This window comes from Trichosurus vulpecula, chromosome 3 (genome assembly GCF_011100635.1).
Source record: "Trichosurus vulpecula isolate mTriVul1 chromosome 3, mTriVul1.pri, whole genome shotgun sequence".
NCBI lineage: Eukaryota > Metazoa > Chordata > Mammalia > Diprotodontia > Phalangeridae > Trichosurus > Trichosurus vulpecula.
This window is the reverse complement of record NC_050575.1, coordinates 133,028,525-133,051,398: the sequence shown is the minus strand read 5'-3', so window position 1 is coordinate 133,051,398 and position 22,874 is coordinate 133,028,525. Positions and strand designations below refer to the sequence as shown.

General features: G+C 38.4%; 1 protein-coding gene across 3 annotated transcripts in view; it reads right to left on the bottom strand.

Moving 5' to 3' along the window:
* ZNF79 (zinc finger protein 79) overlaps nt 1-22,874 on the bottom strand; it is a 77,625-nt gene that overhangs the window by 45,049 nt on the left and 9,702 nt on the right. For 2 of the 3 annotated variants that reach the window (XM_036749537.1, XM_036749538.1), the window contains one exon: nt 19,009-20,719. In XM_036749537.1, the coding sequence (XP_036605432.1) occupies nt 19,404-20,719 (1,316 nt within the window). In that variant the 3' untranslated portion in view covers nt 19,009-19,403. Of the gene's footprint in view, nt 1-19,008; nt 20,720-22,874 lie in introns of those variants that run through there. The other variant, XM_036749539.1, reaches the window with a different exon arrangement.

The following is a 22,874-nucleotide window of genomic DNA, read 5'->3' as shown; positions in this document are numbered from 1 at the left end:
AAACTCACTCGAGAGGAAGGGAAAAGAGAGGAGGGGCGGGGAGTGGGCGGGGGTCAGCCGTCAGCACATGCGCAGAAGGGAAAGCTTGTCAGACGCCCCCAAGGTCCCTTTAATGCACTGCTTTGCTTGCACCCCTGGGCTCTGGCCCCGCCCTCAGGGTGAAGAGCTGTCCTGATCTGACTGATGGGGCCGCGGAGAAGCCGGTCAGATGCCTGGACCACTAAATACCTGGTGTATGGGGTCCCCGGGGACAAACTCACCACAGACAAAGGAGGCGCCTCCGAACAGAACTCTCTACAAACCGCATCGAGGCTGCGCGCGCATTCCCAGTCAGACAGGAACTGCGCCTGCGCAGACGCAATCCCAGCCTCGAGCTACCTGCCAGAATCATCCTTGGGGATCCGCCAAATCCTTCACCGAGTCACGGAAAGACGGAGCTAAAAGGGGCTTTTTTTTTTTTAAACTATTAGAATGTTAGAGCTGGAAGGAGCTTTAGAACAAAGCATTCAATATTAGGTCTGGAAGAGACTTCAGTAAACGTTTACCAAGTGCCTACTAGGACATAGAATGTCACAATCGGTCTACAGGTATTAAATGCCTACTGTGTGCCAGGCTCCGTAAGGAGGTACAATATAATGAATGAAACAGGCCCTATTCGAAGGGAGCAGGGATATGTATGTGTATATATAGTATATATAGAATAAATGTAAAGGTGTCTCAAAAGTCAGTCTAGCTTTAAGCTTTAATAACTTCAGTCAGTCAATCAATTTGTAAACATTTAAGTGCCTACTATCTACCAGATACTGTGCTAAGCTCTGGGGTAGAAAAAGACGCCAGACAGTCACTGCCATCAAGGTGCTTACAATCTAATGAAGGATACAATAAACAAATAAATATATACAAATAAGCTATATACAGGATAAATAGAAAATACTTAGAGGGTAGCTAATTATTTTAACATTGGAATTGAAAGGATTTGGGAAAGGCTTCCTCTAGAAAATTTAGAAATATCAATGATCTTAGAAAAACATGGAAAGACTTGCACTAAATAATGAAGAGTGAAATAAGCAGGGCCAAGAGAACATTGTATGTAGTAACAGCAATATTGTTTTAAAAATGACTTTGAGCAAATAAGTCATTTTGACTATTATAAATACTCAATTAACTATAAAATCTACAACCAGAGAAAACTGATAAATAGAAGTATATATAGAATAATTTTACATATGTACCTAATCGGTCTCATGGTAGTCATCTCCAAGGAGTAGGAGGGAAGAAAAAAAGCGGGGGTAGAAGGGGCCAGCGAAGGAAATTTACATAATAACTTTGTTGTATGTGCATTTTTTTAAGGGAGGAGGGCAGGGCAATTGGGGTTAAGTGACTTGCCCAAGGTCACATAGCTAGTAAGTGTGTCAAGTGTCTGAGGCCAGATTTGAATTCAGGTCCTCCTGACTCCAGGGCTGGTGCTCTACTCACTATACCGCATAGTGAATTTGCAGTTTCATGTATGATCATCTTTTTTTATTGTACTATGTTATGGAAATGCTTGTTGTATTCTATAAATTAAAAAAAATTGAATTAAAAAAGAAATATCAGTGCTACAAATTTGCAAAAAGTCATTTGAAAGATTATGTACAATTCAAAATATTAATGTTTCTTATCAAAATTCCACATTGCCACTGTCACGTGCTATACAATCACTCAAGATGGTTTGAATTTCATAAAAAAAAAAACTTTTAGCAGTTGCTGCTCTGTGACTAAAAGGGTTTCATTTGTAACTCTAGACATAGGGTCACCCAAAGAACAAGTGCATACACCCAAAGATCAAGTTTTGATATGACCCTACAAGAAAAGTATTAGATCGATTTCTAATGGATAAATCAAGTGACTGAAAGGGCCAAGCAAAAAGACCTCTTCTATGGATCCACGGTTCTGAGACCAGTACTACCTGGAAACTGTTTCACAGGCAATGCATGATGACAGGGTATCCCAACTTCTTAAAATTGACAATTTTAAACATTATCCCAAATTCATAAAACTAAATAAGTGTAAAATAAGTTTAAACAAGTGAGTTTCAAAAATGATGTTTTTACAAGTTTGCAGTATTTAAGCTTCTGAAATTAGTGAAGCTTTAAACTACATTAAGACTTTTGGGACACCCTATATAAAGAGAGTAAATATAAAGTAATTAAATACAAAGTAGTTTGAAAGGAAAGACACTGGTAGTTCAGGGTATGAGGAAGAGCTTAATGCAGGGGTATAAATACAATAAAAGCCATGTAATCTAACCTCTGTTTGTGTTATCTTTCCCCCTTTGGATGCAAGCCTCTAAAGGTGAGGGACTGTCTTATTTGCTTATATTTGAATCCCTAGCACTTAGCATAGTTCCTGGCACGTAGTAAGTGATTTTATCTATCAGTCTAATTAGTTGTCTTCTCATTTCTTCCTCCATGTCTCCTTCGTTTTCTCTCCACTCAGATACACCTGTCCTCACTTAAGAACTTCCTCATTAGTCTCTCTGCATGTCTGTGCCTTTACACACTGTCCTCCATACATAGGATGCTTTCCCTACTCACCTCTGCCTTTTGGAAATCCTAGTGTCCTTGAAAGTTCATTCAAGTGTCATCTACATCAGAAGTATCAAACTGTGCTTGTCAGGGGCCTACAAAACTCCCAGTGCAACCTAAACCAGATTAAAATGTAACTGGGAAATGTTTAACAAAATAAACAAAAATACAATACAACATGGGGCAGTGAAGTAGATAGACCACTGGGCTTGGAATCAGAAAGACTTCATGAGTCTTCACAGATTCACAGCTTCAGATACTTACTAGCTGTGTGACCCTGGGCAAGTCACTTAACTTTGTTTGCCTCCCTCATCTGTAAAATAAGCTGGAGAAGGAAATAGCAAACTAGTCCATTACCCTTGCCAAGAAAATCCCAAATAGGGTCACAACTCAACAACTCAACAACAACAATACAACATAATCTTAATTTATGGTTTTCTAAGTCAAAGTGCTGCCTCCAGGGATCTGTTTCTATTTGAGTTTGACATAACTGTCTAGGTGAGTCATTCTTTATTCAAATTACCTTGTCTTTTACTCATCTATGTGCATGTTGTTTTGTCTTAAAATGCCAGCTCTTAGGGAGCAGGGATTGTTTTATTTTTGGTTTTATATTCCCACCCCCACTCCCCCACCCCTAGTACCTAGCACAGTGCTTTACACATAGATGCTTGATAAATGGTGGTGGTTGTCATCTTGGGACCTGAAGAAAAAACACTGGGTGTGTTTCCAAAGTCTGTCAGTTACTGCCCATGGGATTTTGAACTTGTCCCTCCCCTCTCTGACCTTCAATTTGCAAATATTCAAAGTAGGATAACGATGCCTACCATTCCTACTTCTCATGGTACCTGAATAATGTTCCACAGATCTGGTCATGGCACTCCTCTGCTCAAAACCTTTCAGTGCTTCCATATCGAGTACTGAGTAAACTTTAAATTCATGTGCTTGCCATTCAAGTACTTCAATCAATCAGCAAACCTTTATTAAGTGCCTACTATGTGCTAGGCACTGTGCTCCACAATCTGGTTCTGCATTACCTTTCCAAGCTTTTCTTACACTACTCAGTTCTATGCACACTGCAGTCCAGCCAAATCAGACAACTTTGTGTTCCTAAACCCTCTGTGAACTCTCACACATCCTTGCCTTTGCTCAAGTTATTTCCTGTATCTAGAATTCACTCAGATTTCTGCTTCTTCATGTGGCAGATTCTAATACATCCTTTAAAGCCCAACTTAACTACTACCTTCTCTAAGAAGGTTTCCTGACCCCCGTGTAAGTAATGACCTACCCTTCAACTTCATATGTGGTGCTTTCGTTTTTTCTATATATCCAAAGGATCATAGGACCATACTTTCTGATGGAAGGAACCTTAGAACTCATGTGACCCAACCCTACTATTTATAGATGAGGAAAATGAAGTCCAGAAATTACTTTGTATATATGTATTTAGCCATGTGCATGTCATCTCCCACCAATAGAATATAAGCTCCTTGAGGGCAGGGAAAGTTTTATTTTATATCCTTAGCGCCTCATACTCAATAGGCACTTAATTAAAACTTTTCAAACAAATGAATGAACAAATGAACTGATTAAAAGACAATACACAGTAACAAAATCCCAGATCATTGAAGTATTTTACTAGTGATGCTAGCATATGGCTATGAATCACGGCATACTACTATCTTAGAAAAACCAAAATTGCAGGTGACCCAAAGAGCAATGGAGATATAATGGGTGAAAATGAATGGCAGAATATTAACTGATAACTTGCATGTCAGGAGTAATATGAAAGATACTACGAAGGATATAAATGATTGGGAAAACATGTGGGTCAGTCAAGTAGTGAAAATGAAGTACTATAGATGGATGGTCCAAGCACTAAAGTGTTGTCCATGAAATATTTTAAAAAACAAAAGATATATTATTAGTCAGATGGTAGAGTGGTTGTTTTCCATAAACTTCTCAAACCTAAAAAACCTCAGAAAAAAGAATTATGTGCCAGACATAGAATAATCAAAGCTGAATTCATGGAATATGAAGACTGAAATGTTACACAAGGTGAAATAACACGGAAGAATTTAAATATTTCAAGTTCCTATCACACTCTTCAAACCTTTCCATGTGCTCAGCTTAGTAGGTACAACTAACTTCAAAAGCTTGGGCTTCAGGGTCTGGCATTAGGTGTACCAGCCAGGTCTCCTATGCAATGAATAAGCCTGACCTCCTCCACCCCAAAAGAAGTAGCAGACGTTTCTATCCAGTAAAGAGAAAGCAACAGGAAGGTAAAGCAGTAGACATGGATAGTACAACACTGTGGTAGAATCAGCTAGCTAGGAAGCAGAGCCAGCTAGAGAAAATAGAGTCACTATGCTGGAAAGAAAGGGAGCTGGGATCCCAGATGGGAACATTTCTTGTCCTCCAAAGTTTACTCTGGCCAAGAACAGGAGCTAGGCTTCCACAATCCCTATCCAAGTCAAGGAGGTGAAGAATGCCCTGCCCTGGATGAAGGTCTAAGCAGCAGTGGAAGGAGAAGATGGAAAAAAGGGAGGGAAACCAGAGACAAAAATAGAAAGCAAAGGACTATAAAATGATAAGCAAATCTAAAAGCTAGTTCTTTGAAAAGATTTACAAAATTGGTAAAAATTTTAGCTAACCAGTTAAAAAGGAAAGAATATTAAATTGCCAAAATAAAAACTGAACACAGTGAAATATCAACAAACAGAAAAAAATCAACAAAAATAAAGAGCATTAGGAACCTATTATAGGATGTAGCATATTATACACAATTAGGCACTAGCAAAACTGAAAATTTAAATATATAGAGGATGACCTAAAGAAATATAAAATACTGAAATGAATAAAACATGAAATAGAGATTTCTTAAGGCATAAGTTGTATTAAGATATGTACATATATGGATATGTATATATAGACATATACAACATACACATACATATAATGTATATATGAATACATGCGTATATGTGTATACAGGTATATGTATATATAATCACCCTAAGAGCAACTAGGTGGTGCAGTGAATAGAGTGCTGGGCACAGGGTAAGGAAGACCTGTGTTCAAGTCTGGTATCAGACTTGACGCTGGGCAAGTCACTTAACTACCCTCTATCTTCCTTAGTTTTCTCAATTGCAAAATGGGGATAATAATAGCACCTATCTCCTAGGGTTGCTGTGACAACGAATGAGATAATATTTGTAAAAATTACTCAGCACAGTACCTGGCACATAGTACATGCTTAATAAATGCTTGTCTCCTTTGCCCTTCCCCTTTATTCTCCCCTTCCCTATCCAAAGAGCCATCCTTTGCAACAAAGAATGAAACACAGAGAAAAAAGCAGTTAAGCAAAACTAACCAACATATCAATGTAGCCTGAACTAATGTTTCATGCCCATAGTCCCTCAGCCTTGCCAAGTAAGGAAGGGGGTTCATTTTCTTATCTTTCCCTTAGAACTAAGCTTGGCCATTATAAGTAAACAATTTTCAGTTTGTTATTTTTTATTGTTGTTTAAATCAAATTTGTTCAATTTAAGTTGTTGCAATCATTGTGTATATTACTTTCCCAGTTTTATTTACTTCATTTTCAAATCATATTAATGTTGCTATGCTTCTCTGGAATCACCATAATTATCATTTATTAAAGCAAAGGAGCCACTCCCCAGGGGATAATTGGTCAAAAGAGAACAGTTCTCAAGAGAATTACAAATCATTAACAATACTATGAAAAATTATACTAAATCACTAAAACAAAAAATAAATCAAAACACCTATCAGGTTTTACCTCATACCTACCAAATTGACAAAGATGTCAGAAAAAATGTAAATAGCCAATAGTAGAAGAAGATGGGCACACTAATACCCTATCAGTACAACTACGAATTGGTCCATTCATTCTGAAAGCAATGTAGAATTACGCTATTTTTAAAAAGTGACTAAATGCCCGTATCCTTTGGCATGCAGATCCTACTGTTAGGCACAAATCCCAAGGAAGTCAAAGATAGAAAAAAAGATTCGTTAAACACCAAAGGATTCACATCAATACTTTTTGTAGAAGCGGAGAACAGGAAATACAGGTTTTGTTCATTGACTGGGGAATGGCTATACAAATTGTGATACATAAACACAATTGAACGTTGTTCCTATGCTTTAAGAAATTGTAAATATGAATTCAGGGGATATGTGTATGTATACACATATATAAGCGTATATGTGTATGTATACATGTATTTGTGTATGTACGTATATATATGTACAATATATATATATATATCTGTATACATATACACACATATACAAAAACTGATACAATGCGAAGTAAACAGAACCAGGAATATAATACACAAAGTGGTTTTCACAATGTCAACCAAATTTTAAAAATCTGAAACAATGCCATTATAATTATAATGACCAATTTTGGCTCTAGAAAATGCATTCCCTTCCTTTATAAAAGATGTGGGAGGTGACCACGGATAAGATACTGCATAAAACTGTCACATGTGTTGGTTTGTTTTGCTTAACTTTTCTTCTGCTATCTCTTTAAGTATTTATTAGGAGGGATGGATTATTAGGTAGGGGAAAGGAATTTTTTAGAAATTTTTTAGAATGTGATGTAGCAGAAAAATTAATATTATTTTAGAATTAAGTTTGTTAATGGATGCAGTATCTTTACTGGCCACCAGAGGATGCTCAACCCACAGAAGTCTAAAGTGCTACCTTACTCCCAGGCCATAGATTCAGACTTCTTCCTGGGTCTGGAATTAATCCAGTGGATGAAACAAAATATTATTAAAAATAAAATTTACAATACATGCACAGTTCTAAGTCCCCACTTTGTGTTTGGGCTCTATTATTTCTGGTTGTAACTCTTCCCATTTTCTACAACATAGGACTCAGATTTTAAACATACTATGATCACAGAAAAAGCAACTAGGCGGCACAGTGAATATGGCACTAGGCTTGGAATCAGGAAGACTCATCTTCAAGAGATCAAATCCAGCCTCAGACACTTATTAGCTGTATGACCCTGGGCAAGTCACTTAACCCTGCTTGCCTCAGTCTTCTCATCTATAAAATGAGCTGGAGAAGGAAATGACAAACACTCCAGTATCTTTGCTAAGAAAATCCCCAAGTGGGGTCACAGAGTCAGATGCAACTGAACAATGATCACAGAGAACATATATATGTATGTGTGTGTGTATGTATGTATGTATGTATATACACACACACATATATACAGGTAAAGAGATATGTTATCCATAAACAGATTTATATGTTCTATATAAACAATGGAAAGGAAAAGGTCAAATATGGAGCCATTTGCCTATAGCCATCCCCTAAACTGACTCCCATTTGCTCTCCTAGATATTAAAGTTTGGGTGAGGAGGGGAAATCCCTGAACCATATGCACCCACAACTCATGGAAAATGAATAACAGAAGAGAGTGTGTTCAGAATCCCATCTCCAGATTATGGATTATAACAGGAAAAAGTCAGAAAAATCAGTTTTCCCTTGCAGCCCATAAGCCAGATGGGAATCACCAATGCCTGCTAGTCTCAGGACTAAAGATCCCATTTCCTCACTGATCTCTAACTTTGTTCCAATATTAGATCACCTTCACAGTGCTGATCTCAAACAGCCACATTCTGGGTCCTCCTATTTCATAGAAGTCCAGGTAGTGGCTGCTTGAGCCCCATCATCCACTCAGGGATTAAGAAGTCTTAGGGGCAACTAGGTGACCCAATGGTTATATAGCAGCACTGGCTCTGGAGTCAAGAGGACCAGAGTCCAAATCCAGCCTTAGACACTTAGTAGCTGTGCAACTCTGGCAACCCAGACTGCTTCAAAAAACAACCAGTCTGTCTTTTAAGGATAGCTAAAGAAAGAAGTGGTAGCCAATCTTGGATCTTACAGATCTTGTGCCCTTCAATCCCATCATGTGGCTTTATGCCCACTGTAAGCATGTATTCTCTAAGACTCTCAGTGAGGGGAAAAGGGCAATTGTCTTCTCATTTATGCCAAGATCATCGGAACTTATTTTTTCCAAATTTAGGACCAATTAACTCAATGATCCAAGGAGGCAAATTTCAACTCAATGTAAGGGAGGATACCTTAACTATTTGAGACGCCAAGGAATTCAGACACATGTGGAAAAAAAGTTGCATGAACTGATTCAGAGTGAAAAAAGCAGATCCAAGAGGAGGATATATGCAGCAATTGTAATGTAAATAAAAAGATCACACTAAGTGCCGTTTGAACGTTACAGTCATTTTCAGAGTTATTGTAATCAATGTAAATATCATGTTTTTCAAATCTGTTCTGAGCCTGTAGTGTTTGCTTTGTGATCCTCTGTGTGCTGTATATATTCTGTATAGTACCATTGTACCAAAAGACTAACTTGTTTGATATAAGGAGAGTTATGTATTGATTGCTTTTTTGCTAGCCTGGTTGTTTAATCTTTTTAAAAAAAAGCTTTGAAATACAAAAAGAAAAAAATTTCTCCAAACTGGTCCTTATTGAGGTCCAAAATTGAGGTTCAGTTGGGCAAAAAGGGCAGGGAAACACTAGCTTTGAGTGTCTTTGGATAGAAACGTAAGGCTAAGATTTTTTCATTAAAATATGTTATTAATGTTTTATGGAGTAAAAAATAAAAAAAAATAAAAAGATCACTACTAAAAGAAAATGTAACTGAGTAAAGAAAAAACCAGGAAAGGTGATAGAAAAGAGATAGCAAAACATACCTTCTCTCTCATTGCTCAGAAGTGAGGGAGCTGTAAGAACTAAATATTGTATACATTGGTAGCTATAGCCTATATCAGATGTTTTTGCATGATTGTTTTTGTTTGTGTCAAGGGAGGGTTAACTTGGGAGGAGGGGTAGGAAGTGACTGTGCTAGAGAGGGGAAAAACTGAATTTGTTCCTCTCTGTCTCTGTCTCTCTCTCCTCCTGTCTCTCCTACTCCCTCTATCTCTCTGCTTGTATCATCATCATTTTGGGGCCAAAGGAAAATAATAATTAAAGAAGATAAGCACTATGGTGACAGGTTACACATTCTTGAGAGTTTCACATCCCTCCTTTGATGACTTCTCCTGAAGAATTTTAGTGTAGGAAATCCTAACTACCATTACTTTTTGAAATTCCTTCTCCCAAAATTTAGAGTGTATCAGTCACAATCAATCAACAAGCATTGATTAAGTTCCTATTATGTATCAGGCATCATACTAATTTCTAAGAATACAGAGATGAAAATGGAACAATCCCTTCCTTCAAGGAGTTTATGTTGAGGAAGTAACATGTACACATGTAAGCAATACAAACTACATACAAAGAAAATACAAAGCAATTTGGAGTGGGGCATCAGCAGCTAGGAAGATCAGGAAAAATATTATATATGAGGAAACATACAGATTGATCTTTGAAAGAATCTACAGATTCTCAGAAGACAAAGAAGGTGGTTGAATATGAAAGCATTTCAGATTATGCTAGAATTTCCGATCCTTCTGTATAACAAATTCTAAGTGGAAGTGGTCATTTTTCTTTTTAGTTCAACTGAAAATATTAAGAAACAAATATTTCTCTAGTTTAAAAACCCTTTCCAGGTTTTTTTTTTCCCTTTCAGCAAAGTATGTAAAAAGCCAAGAACAAGACTAAGGTTCCAGGAAATGGATTAAGGAGGGAGACCAAACTTTGAACAAAGAACAGCTCTTGTCTTTTTAAATCTTTGCTTTCTCCATCCCCTGAAGTAATTGGCCTATAAACCAAGCACCCAAGAGAAATATCATCTTTTCCATTTAGAAGCCCCCTTATTTTATTCAAAAAGGATTTCAGGGATATTAAGCATAGAGCTGAGACTCTCAGTCCTTGAGGGGAATGTTCAAGGAAGGAATTGAAGAGCTCTAATTGAAGAGCTTTTTTTTTTTTTGTGATTGTTGTTCTATTTAACTAGGTCTGAGAGGGGTAAATTGAAATCCCTCACTATTATAGTTTTCATGTTTTCCTATAACTCATTTAACTTTTCTCTTAGGAATTTAGATGCTATTACATTTGGTACAGATGTGTTCAGAATTGATACTGTCATTGTTAATGGTACAATGTAGTTTCTCTGCTTATCTCCTTTGATTAGGTCTGTTTTTTGCTTTAAGTTTATCTGAGATCATAATTACTACCTGTCTTTTTTTCCTACTTCAGCTGAAACACAATAGATTCTGCTCCAGCCCTTTATTTTAACTGTGTGTATCTTTCTGTTTCAAGTGTATTTCTTATGAACAACATATTATTGCATTCTGGTTTCTAATGTTTGCTACCCATTTCCATTTTACTGGGTGAGTTCATTCAGTCATGATTGTTAATTGTGTATTTCCCTCCATCTTATTCTCTTATACTTATCCTTCTCTTTTTAACCCTGTCCCCTCTTTAAGGGTCTGTTTTGCTTCTGACTGACCTTTTTCCCTTAACCTCTTTCCCTGTTTCTTTGTTTGTTAAAATGTGTTTCTGTACCCAACTCTATGTGCATTCTTAACCAGATCAGATGAGAGTGAAGTTTAAGTGTCATTTACTCTCAACCACACTATCCCCTTCTTGTTGTATAAATTTCTCTTTACACACCCCATTTACGTGAGCTAATTTCCCCCATTCTTTTTCTCCTTTCTTCCCTCTCCCAGTGCATTCCTATTCCCACTCATTCCATTCTTAAGATCAACCAATACAATAGAATCATACTTGAGCTTTCTAATTAGTCTCTTCGTGACCCATGGTAATGATAAAATTCTGAGGGCTTTTGCATGTGTCATCTCCCTGTATATGAATTTAAACTGTTTGGTCCCTCATGATTTCTTACTCGTATTTGCCTTTTTATGGTTGTCTTGAATCCTTTCCCATCCTTTCTTTTACTGCTCTCATTTGGTTTTTAGAATGATTTTTAGCTGCTTCTTTAACTCTTACTTTAACTCTTCTAGAAATTCTTATTGGATTTGGGTCTGAGCTGCATTTATCTTTAAGGCTTTGCTCATAGTTTTTTTGGTTATTCTCTTTTTCTGTGTTTGTGTCTTGAATTTCCCCATTACCATAATAATTCTTTATGGTTTGCTCATTCTGCTATTTCTTAACTTTGGACTTTATGGTAGTGCTAGGTTCTGCATGCTTCTGGGAAAGAGGGATGTCTGGTCTGAGTTTCTGTCCTCTTTCATCCTTCTGCTGCTTTCATAGCTCTGGCTGGGGTCCTATAAGTTTTCAGTGCTCCCAAAGTGCTGTGATTTGGAGGAAGGTCTGATCACTCCTCTCCTGTTCTGAGTTATGCAAATTCCTGACCCAGGTTTTGGTCTATCAGCTTGTTTCTATTTGGGAGTTTCAATAAACTGCTGCTAGACTCAGCCACTACTGGCTTTCTGGGAGGCTCTCCGTGTTCAGAGTGACTGGCTACTCTTTGGTTTAGGATGCTGTGCTTTCCCCTTGGGCCACACGGCTTTTCTTCATCTCTCAAATGGAGGAAGTAATCTCTATCCTCTATATCACATAGTGTTTTTGTGAAGCAATATACAAATCTAATTTGTTGCTTTTATTATTATCCTGTAAACGCTGTGCTTTAGACCTACCTACCCATCAGGAATGAAACAAAGAGCTCAAAGAGCGTCTTTTCCAGTATGATAATCTTTGCATTCTTAGAAACTTATCTTTTCTCCTCCCACTCCCCTTCAAAGTGTCCTTTGCTTCATCCTCATCTATGTCACAAGCGCTAATTTGGGCATACCTAAGGCTCTTTCCTGGGCTGCCTTCTCTTTTCCCTCTATACTTTCTTACTTGATGAGCTCATTGCCTTTCATATGCTCATGTATATTCTGCAGAAACTGAGGCTGATAGGGGTTGTGACTTCCTCTGGGTCACACAGCTACTAGGTGTTTGAGACTCAATTTAAACTTAGGTTCTCCTAATTCTCAGCCTAGAGCTCTATCTACTATGCTACCCAGCTGCTTACTTCGAGGACTGATGATTTCATCAGTATAGATGTTCTCTCCATGGACACATAATACTTTCACAACTCATTCAGTGCCTTAGTAAATGACCTTCCTGTTATGGTAGTCAAAAAAGTTTTTCACGTAACTAACCTCCCAGTGGAGAGCTTCCATACTTAGGGAATCACTGAATCTCAGAACTGGAAAAGACCTCAGGTACAACTTGTATCTAAAAGAGAATCCACTCTACAACACACCTGACAAGTAACCAGCTGGTCTTCACTTGAATGAATGACCGAACAAGCATTTATTAAGAGCTATGCGTCAAGGGCTCTATTAAGTACTGGGGAGATAAACAGAAAAACAACACATTCCTTTCCCTCAAGAAGCTCACATTCTAATTTGGGAAACAACACCTGTATGAGAGTGCAGCTTCAGACCTGGAGGTCCCAAATGTGTAGCTGTAGGGCTTTTGGGAAGGCCCAGAGGACCCAGATGAACTGATGTGTTTGGCCTCCAGGAGCAGCCTACCATCTTTGGGAAAGGGAAAACGAAGCCTACAGGTTAGAGAAGGGATTCTGGGTTCTATCTGACAGGGATGTGGATGGGGATTCATGTATGATCAGGAGGGGAAAAGGGGAAGAAGTCACTGGCAGGTAGGTTGGGGTGGGCTCTGGGGTTGAGACTGAGGGCAGCAGGCCTTGCTGGGTACTAGTCCTCTACCTACCCCAAGATGAGGTGTGGGAGGCCTCTCAACAGGGTAAGTGAAAAGTGAGGTCTCGCTAGAAGCCAAACTGCTGTACAGTCATGCTTCCTCTATGTGTAAAGCTGATTTTTTTGAAAGAAATATAAATTTTATATTTAGTCATATTAAATTTCATCTTATTAGATTCAGCCTAATATTCTAGCCTGTCAAAAAGATTTTTGGATCCTGACTCTGCCATCCAGTCTGTTAACTATCTCTCCCAGCTTTGTGTCACCTGCGAATTTGATAAGCATGTAATCTAGTCACTTTTCTCCAAATCACTGATAAAAATACTAAAGAAAACAAAAATAAGTGCATTCCCTGAGGTACTCCTCATGAGACAGCCTTCCAAGATGACAACAAAGCATTAAAGACTATTCTCTGCATCTGGACATTTAACTAGTTCCAAATCAACCTAACTGTGCTATTCTTTAGTCCAGATTATTTCCACAAAAATAGCATAAGAATCTGTCAAATGTTTTACTTAAATCTAGTTAAACTATATCCACAGCATTCCTTTGATCCAAAATTGAGAAACCCTGACCCTCCCCCACCCCTCCCACCCCCCAAAAAGGAAATAAGATTACTAACAACATAATCTGTTGCCTGGCTTTCTTTGATCACAAATTCCTTTTTATGATTTCACTAACTATCCTTTAATAACAGCTCCTAGAATCGTGCTAAGAATTGATGCAAAACTCACTGGCCTATACTTTGCAGACTCCAATCTTCTCTCTCTTTTTTTGAAAGCCTGTACAGTTTTCCTGAGTGACAGCCTAGTGACACTGAGTATGGAGAAAGGTGGTATGACTATTGAATGGCTGAGACCAAAGAGCCTGATTGTGAGGGGATGGGGTGGCAGACATTTTAGGGAAGCAGTTCAACAGATAGGAAGGAGAGGCAAGCACAGACTTTTGAAATGCAGACCAATCTCCCCTGAGCCATCAGCTTGGGGTAAACTATTCTTACTATGTCCTTAAATTCTCAGTATCTGCAACCCTAGAGAATTCCTGAGTGGACTTCTTTGGTGAGATAATTCTCTTTTCTTGGGGCGAGTAGAGATCTGATCTTAATCCCAGCCAAACAGGTAGGTAGGTGGAGCAGTGGATAGAGTGCCCAACCTGGAGTCAGAAAAGACTCATTTTCCTGAGTTCAAATCTGGCCTCAGATACTTCCTAGCTGTTGAGACCCTGGGTAAGTCACTTAACTTGTTTGCCTCAGTTTCCTCACCCATAAAACGGGCAGGAGAAGGAAAAGGCAAACCATTCTAATACCCTTGCCAAAAAAAACCCAAAAAACCTAAATGGGGTCAAGAAGAATCAGATGTGACTGAAAAACTACTGAATGACAATTTGACTTACTGTCTATTCTATTTACTGCTTACTTTGTTGAAGTTTACTAGCTATTCATGATCAGGGAAAGTATCTTGAACCTATCATTTCCCTAGACTGCAAATATTTGATGAGTAGTAGATGGCTCTAATTCCAGCCTGATACTTCTCTTGAGAGAAGGGGAACATTTAGTTGTCTTGTGCTTTTACCTCTGTTCTTCACAACTGCTAGGTATGAAAGCCCATAGATTATTTAGAGATAACTACGTTTGTTATTTTATCCCCATCCCCACAGTGAAGGTCCAGGACCAATGAGACCAAAACTTAAACTTAAGAAAGGCCTATGTACCCTGTGACTGGTACGGAAACATGTATTTAGAGGGAAAGAAGAGCATGCTTATTAATAAATGAGGGCCTTCTCGGGAACATCCATTCCACGAAGCTACATTCCAAATAGTCCTTATTCTGGGGATAAGGAGATGTAGCAAGGATCTTGACATCACCCCTCCAACCTCCCATCCTCTCCAGTCCCAGTAAGAGGGAAGTCAGTTTTCCCTTTAGGACCTAAGAAAGAGTAAAGGAGAAATGTCTCCAAGTTCCTAGACAGTGTGTCTAGAGTAAGGAAGTCATGAGCCCACAAAGAGAGACTTAACAAGTTTCATATAGCAAACTATATGAGAGAAGGGCCAGTCCTAGGCACTAGGTTCCCACACACACAGACCTGAGAGGTAGGGGCAGATTTTAGTAGGGTGAAACCTAAGCAACAGTTTTGGGAAACAAAATTATAGGATCACAAGATTCAAGGGTTAGAAGTAACTTCAAAAATTATCTAATGCAACTTTATAACTTTACAAAAGAAACCAAGAGCCAGAGAGGTATCCAACATCACAAAGCTACTAAGTGGCAGAGTCTGAAGCCAGTTTTTCTCGGTCCACATAGAACAGGAAGTGAAACACAAAATGAATAAAAGACCTAGAAGAAGAAAGCCTTACTAGAAAGAAAAAACAAGAATATTGCCTAGGTCTCTACAGATGGCATATAAAAATGCTATTTGTTTCTAAGACTTCTGTAAACCTCCCTTTTATTATTGTGTGTCTTCAGTACCTAGGTGTAGTAACAAGACATCCTTTTTTAAAATGTATTTCAGAAGGTTTGGGTGCTATTTCCAGAAACAGGGCAAAGGAGAAAGGGAAAAAAAGTGACCACCTCTCTCAAATCCTACTCTGGACCCGTAGGGAATCCAGTTCAGAGAAGAGGAAGTGGTAATAACAATGAAAAACGTAGGTGATGCCTGTAAGCCAAATCCTAGGGCTTTGGTGTGCCTTTGAGTAAACAACAGTCATGAAACTAGCAAGTACAAAACTGCTGACCAGAATACTGAAAATCACTTCCTTCTCACCTATTTGCCATATTGGATGTTAAGAAGGGGATGTGGGACAGGGATTGACCCAAGTTTCACCTCTTGCAATTCTGCCTTTACCCTGATGGCAACAACAAAAATTTTCTTCCAGGTCAATTTTGGTGCATATGCCATAGGCTGAGTTCTATTCTAGGACCAACTTTATGTAACTCGGATGAATAAAACTAGACTGAAGACCCATGGGAAACTTTGTAAAGTCTCCAATTACTGAAATTCATGTAAATGTAATGAAGTTCCTACCCTGTTCAGTAACAACATTATGAGGAGGAAATCAAACACCCTATGGGGAGAAACAAAATGAAACAGGACAGTCTCTCCCTGTAAATACTGATCTAAGATGATTCAGGAGCACAATGCCTATTTCAATGGAACTTTAAAAAGTCAACCCTACAGAAAGGCAACATAGCTCAAAAAGTAATCTTTGGAGTCAAAAAATCCGTGTTTCAAAATCTTGGCTTCACCTACTCACTCTCTGTATGACCTTTGCGCAAATCGCAAATCTGAGCACAAGTTTCCACATGTGTAAAATGACAGGCCTGGACTGAATGAGTTGTAAGATCCTTTCTAGCTCTAAAAATTATAATCCAGAAGTCTTTGAGATAGAGGTGAGGAATGCAGAGCCTGAAGGGACCTCAGAGATTGTCTAGAATTGGTGTGGCAATCTCTTCTCATATACTCGACATGGTCAGCCAATTTCTGCTTGAAGATTTCCACACTAACTACTTCATTCAGCAGGCCCTTCCTCTTTGGGACAACTCTAAGGATTAGGAAGCCCTATCAAGACAAAATTTGTCAACTTGGAAATTCTACCTATTGTACCCATCTTTGTCCTCTGGGGACAATCAAAGCAAGTTCAATACTTCTTCAAGGTTATAGGCCTTCAAATACTTGAAGATAGCCTTTAAGATATTCAGCTGTAGGCTGAAGACCTCAGTTCCAAAAGAAAATATTATTAAAAAAAAAGAAGACCCTAATTCCTTTAGCCAATCTTCTTATGCATAATCTCTAGTCTTTTTACCATCCTGGTCACCCTGTTCTGGAAGCACTTCAATTTGTCAATGTTTTGCCTAAAAATGGACCCCAGTTTGGAACACAACACGCCTGATGCAGTCTAAGAGCAGAGTAAACTGGAATGAATGAAAAAGTATTTATGTGCCAGGCACAGTGCAAAGTGCTGGAATTGCAAATACAAGTGATAGCCCCTGCCCTCAAGCAGTTTACATTCTAGTAGAGAAAAATAACACAGCATTGGGAAGAGGTGGCTAGGGAAGAGTGAAGTCACACTGATGATGAGCAAAGACATAGAGAAATCAAATGATGTACCCTAGACCTGGACACCATACTTCTAATGAAATACTGTATATTTATAAAGCACTGTGCAAATATTAAAAGTGCTACAAACATTTCAGATATTATTATTACTGACGCAGCCTAAATGTGAATTTCACCCATTTTTAAAAAATTCCTACTCCGATGCCTCAGTATGGAATGAATGTTGACCAAGTGCTAAATTTACAAGCATTTTAAAAACACATACTATGTACTGGGCACTGTGCTCGGTATATGAATACTATACAGGGTGTCCCAAGTCTTAGTGTAGCTTAAGCTCTAACAGTTTAAACTGCACTAAGACTTCTAGAACACCCTGTATGAGTGAGTCCCTTCCTCTAAGCAGTTTCCATATAGACCATTAGTTGAACATAACAGAATGTACACTTGAAGCGAGCAGTTTCATTTTTCTTTTTCTATCCTCAGCATTTATTATAGTTCCTAGCATATATTGGCACTAATAAATGCTTATGGAATGAATCTGTATTTTCATTCAAGTCACTGATAAGTATGTTGCGCAGAGCAGAGCCAAGGACAGATCTTTAAAATGAGAGATTACCCTTCTGGGAAAATTACAAAAATGAGGGAAGAGGAAGGTATTGTAAGTTCCCAGAGATGCCCAGTATGAGAGTGGCATAAGGTTACTCTTTCTTATGGGGGCTTGTCATAAGCCAGGACTAATGAAATCACGGATGACTGAGGACAATGAAGCTCTCCATGGGCATGCCTAACCAAGAACCATCTTCACCAAAACACAAATTCAGGAAGAGTCTCCTCTCAGTCTGGCCAACTTAAGTATCCCTAACTAGTTTTGGGGGTAGATATCATCATGTATGGGAGGCTCACAAAGAAATGCATATTAGTTTACATGATATTTACTGAATTCATAGTCTTGTTTTTATGCTAAATTTTCCCCAAGAGTAGGTGTTGCAGAGGCAACAATATCCTAAAGCCCCCTCTCATATTCCCACCCCTCACTTCTCATGCAAGTCAAGATAGTTTTTCCTTAGGACATTGAAACTGTGTTTGATATTTGATTGGTTTAGGAGACTAAGGCTTGGACCCTCTCTCCCCTTTTCTGTTTAGCAAAGCCTGAGGTATAAAGAGTACTTTGAGAACATAGAAAAAGGGAGACTATTTAGTACCGTTAGTTCTGATATCAGATGCAAAAAAGTGATGACCATTTTGCATGAGACAGTATGGCAAGATTAAAAATGTTTACCCAGCTCACACGTGGTAAGCCCCTATTTTGCTGAATGAAATTATTGGATTAAGCTCAATTTTATGTAAGTTTAGTTTTTAAATACAGGTAAAACCAATAAAAACCCCCAAATAGCTAAAGGGAATCAATAATGATTACCAAAAAAATCCCAAACCAAAAAAAAACTTGTGCCTAAACCTGGTTCTGAGATTTGGCTTTTGCATGCCCTTCTATTCCCTCCTGTCTGGACTCTTTCCTTATGAAATGAATACTCAAGAATAATCAATATAATCAATGATTAAGAAGCTTACATATGACACTGACATTTAATAAGAAGTCCTAGAATCTCTTTCCCACTTAACTGCTCTCAACAATTAATTACATTGGCATGAGCAGTTTAAAAAAAAATAAAAGAAAAACGTGTCCCTGTCATTCTGAGACAGACCTAAATGGAAGCGGCCTGGATTCTCAGACTTCCAGGATGAGGCCTGCAGTTTGAGCTGCTCTGCCTAAAAAAAATAATCTTCTGACAACAAAATGAAGTTCCATTTCCACTTCTTACATTACTAGCTGTCAAATCAATTAGAATTTTCTAAGAAAAATAAGGCAAGGTCTTAAATTTGGAAGATTTACATTAATCATCTCAATCAGTGAATCAACAAGCACTTATTAAATCAATGAGCATTTATTAAAGGCCTCTGTATGTGGACCTGGCCTAGGTGTTATAAAAGGAAAAAAATCTGCAACAGCTGCCTGACCTCAATCCCTTATGGAGTCTCTTCGTCTTAACAACTGACCACTTTAAAAAAAAAAAGTGACCAAGAAATTCCCATTCATTATAGTTCTATGTGTTTACTCTCCTGTATGGAGTCTTTGATGTCTGATGAAGGCTGAACTACACCTAAAAGCTTTTCCACACTCCTTACATTTATAAGGTTTCTCTCCAGTATGAGTTCTCTGATGTTGAGTAAGTGATGAGCTCTGATTGAAAGCTTTTCCACATTCATTACATTCATAGGGTTTCTCTCCAGTATGAATGACATGGTGTCTAATAAGGGCTGAGCTATCACTGAAGGCTTTCCCACATTCGTTACATTCATAAGGTTTCTCTCCAGTATGAATTTTCTGATGGATTATGAGGTTTGTACTCTGGCTGAAGTCTTTCCCACATTCATTACATTTATAGGGTTTTTCTCCAGTATGAATTCTCTGATGGTTTGTGAGATTTGCACTCTGACTGAAGGCTTTCCCACATTCATTACATTTATAGGGTTTCTCTCCAGTATGAATTCTCTGATGCTGAATAAAAGCTGCACAATAACCAAAGGATTTTCCACACTGAATACATTTGTAGGGTTTTTCTCCAGTGTGAGTTCTTTGATGGTTTGTGAGATTTGCACTGTGGCGGAAGGCTTTTCCACATTCATTACATTCATAAGGTTTCTCTCCAGTATGAATTCTCTGATGTTGAATAAGGGCTGAGCAGTCACCGAAGGCTCTCTCACATTCATTACATTTATAGGGTTTCTCTCCAGTATGAGTTCTCTGATGTTTTGTGAGATTTGCATTCTGACTGAAAGCTTTTCCACATTCATTACATTTATAGGGTTTCTCTCCAGTATGAATTCTCTGATGCTGAACAAGGGATGAGCTCTGGCTGAAGGCTTTCCCACATTCGTTACATTCATATGGTTTCTCTCCGGTATGACTTTTCTGATGCTGAGAAAGGGATGAACAGTAGCTGAAGCCTTTTCCACAATCATTACAAGTATAGGGTTTTTCTCCAGTATGTATTTTATGATGTTTAAGTAGGTTTGAATTCTTTCTGTGTGTGTTACATTTAAGGAGGCTTTTGCCTATAGGAACTCTCTGTTGTGTAACAAGGACTGACCTCAGGCCAAAGTTCCTCCCAAGTTCACTACCTTCATGACCTCTCTCTCCAGGGGAAGGTTTCTTGTGAGTGATTTTTACTTGCCTTAAATCTCTCTCTTGGTTTTCCTGCTGCCTCTCTAGTCTGCCATCACATTCCCAGGTCTCTTGAAATGTGGGGTCCTCTGGACCAACTCTTGGTAGTGTTTCCATTATTGCTTCTTTGGATGCAGTTAAGTTATCTTCAAAAAAGTCAGGATTTGGAGGTGATTCTTTGGACTTAGGTACAGTCTCCCAGTCTGAAAGAAACAAACAAAAAATAAAAATATCTCTTGGGAGAGAGTAGACTATGGCAATAGGAATGCTGATTGGCAGTAATATCATACCCCTACAATTAATAAAGCTTTATATACATACTTTAAATAGTGTGAACAATATTTCAGCTCACAGTACACAATTTAAAATTTCTCAGGGTACACTAGAAGCTAGCAACCTATGCCACAATGTCAAAAAAGGCACTGAGATGATTCTCAGTTGCACACATTGGTGTTACTACTAGGATCCATTGCAAAATCACAAAATAAATGAAATCTGCTGTTGGTACACTCCTATTTAGCATTCTACACCCTTATTCTACCTTGCAATGCTCCTCAGGCATTTGAGACCCTAATGCTGCCCCTGACTTTCCAATACATCCTGGATACTTCTGCCAAAACTAGTCAAACCATACTGGCAGTAAGAAAAGTCAGTAGTCCTTCTCCTGACTCTGTACTATTGAGATTACTTTTAAGCAATTCACATTACTGTTCTGAGCTTTAGCTTCCCTATCTGTAAAAGGAACAAACTGAAAAAGTATCAAAAATAGAATTTTTTTTATTTTGTTCATTAAACTAAGAAAAAATATTTTGAAAAAAAGAAAGGAGAGTCATGAAAGAATTTTTGAATGCACAGAAGAGAAAAGAGGAAATTTAGAAGGAAACACAGATAAGCAAGACAGGTTTGAAACTAACACTGAATTTATGATATACGTTTCAAAAAAGCAAGCTGTACATAATAGAGATCAGTGTTTTCAAATATAATCTTTTTGTTTTACTTTGTACTGTGCATGGAAATTTTCTTGGTGTTCATTAAAGCAGAATCAGAAAGAATCTTAACATAGAATATAGACCATAGATAACCAGAGCTGGAAGAGACCTTTGACATTAGCTATTCAACTCAATTCAGCAAGCATTTATTAAGCACCCACTATATACGAGACAATATGCTAGGCACTAAGGATACAAATACAAAACCAGTCTCTGACTTCTAGAAGTTTATATTTTATTGGCAGGATACAGCATATACACTGATAAGCAAATATAAAGTATGGACAAAATAAACACAAAGTAGCTTCAAGTAAGGGTAAGCACTAACAACTTGAGGTAAGAGCAAAGGTTCTAGGGAAGAAGTGGTGGTTAAACTAAGCCTTTAAGGAATCTGGAGATTCCAAGAAGCAGAGATGAGGAGGGAGAGGATTCCAGCCCCGGGGAAACATGTAGGAGACACAATGTTGCATCTAAAAATCAACAAGTCTAAAATGAAACACATTCTCTTTCCCCCTAAATTTGTGCCTCCTCCTAACTTCCCTGTTTGGATTGAGGGTACCACCAACCTTCCAGCGATTCCAGTTTGCAACCTAGGAGTCAGCCTTGACTTCATTCTCTCACTTTTCACATCTAAGCAGCTGCCAAGTCTTGCCAATTCCAGCTGTGCTAGCGCCTCTTGAATTTGTTCTCATTTCTCCGCTGAAATGGCAGTCCTCTAGTTAAGATTCTCATCATCTGTTACCTGAAATATTCTAATAGTTTCCTATTGGCCTCCCTACTTCCAGTCTCTCCCCTCTCCAATCTATCTTCACATAGTTGTCAAAATAAATCTTCCTAAAGTAAAGGACTGACCATGTCACTCCCCTGCTTAAGAAGCAGGGGAGTTTCTGTAGAATAAAATAGACACTTGTTTGACATTTAAAGTCCTTCACAGTCTGGCTCCAGCCTACCTCTCCAGAATCATTTCACATTACTCTCCCCTCAGTCTATTCCAGCCTACCTGGCCCACTTGCTGTTCTCTGTCCCACAAACACTCCCTGTCAAATCTCTAACTTAACACAAGACATCTCCCATGCCCAGAAGGCACTTTCTTCTTACCTTTGCCTCTTGGAATTCCTAGTTTCCTTTAGGGTTTAGCTCAGGTGCTATCTTTCCTGATCTCATCTCCTGCCCCACACCCCCAATGAGTTCTCAGCGCTCTCCCCTTCCTGAAATTACTTTGCATTTACTTTTCTGTAGAGACAGATTCTCCCTGTGGAAAGTAAGCTCTTTGAAGGCAGGGGCTCTTTTGTTTTTCATTGTATTCTCAACACCTAACATGGTATCTTGCACACATTAGACACTTAAGTGCAAATGACTTGAATTAAGA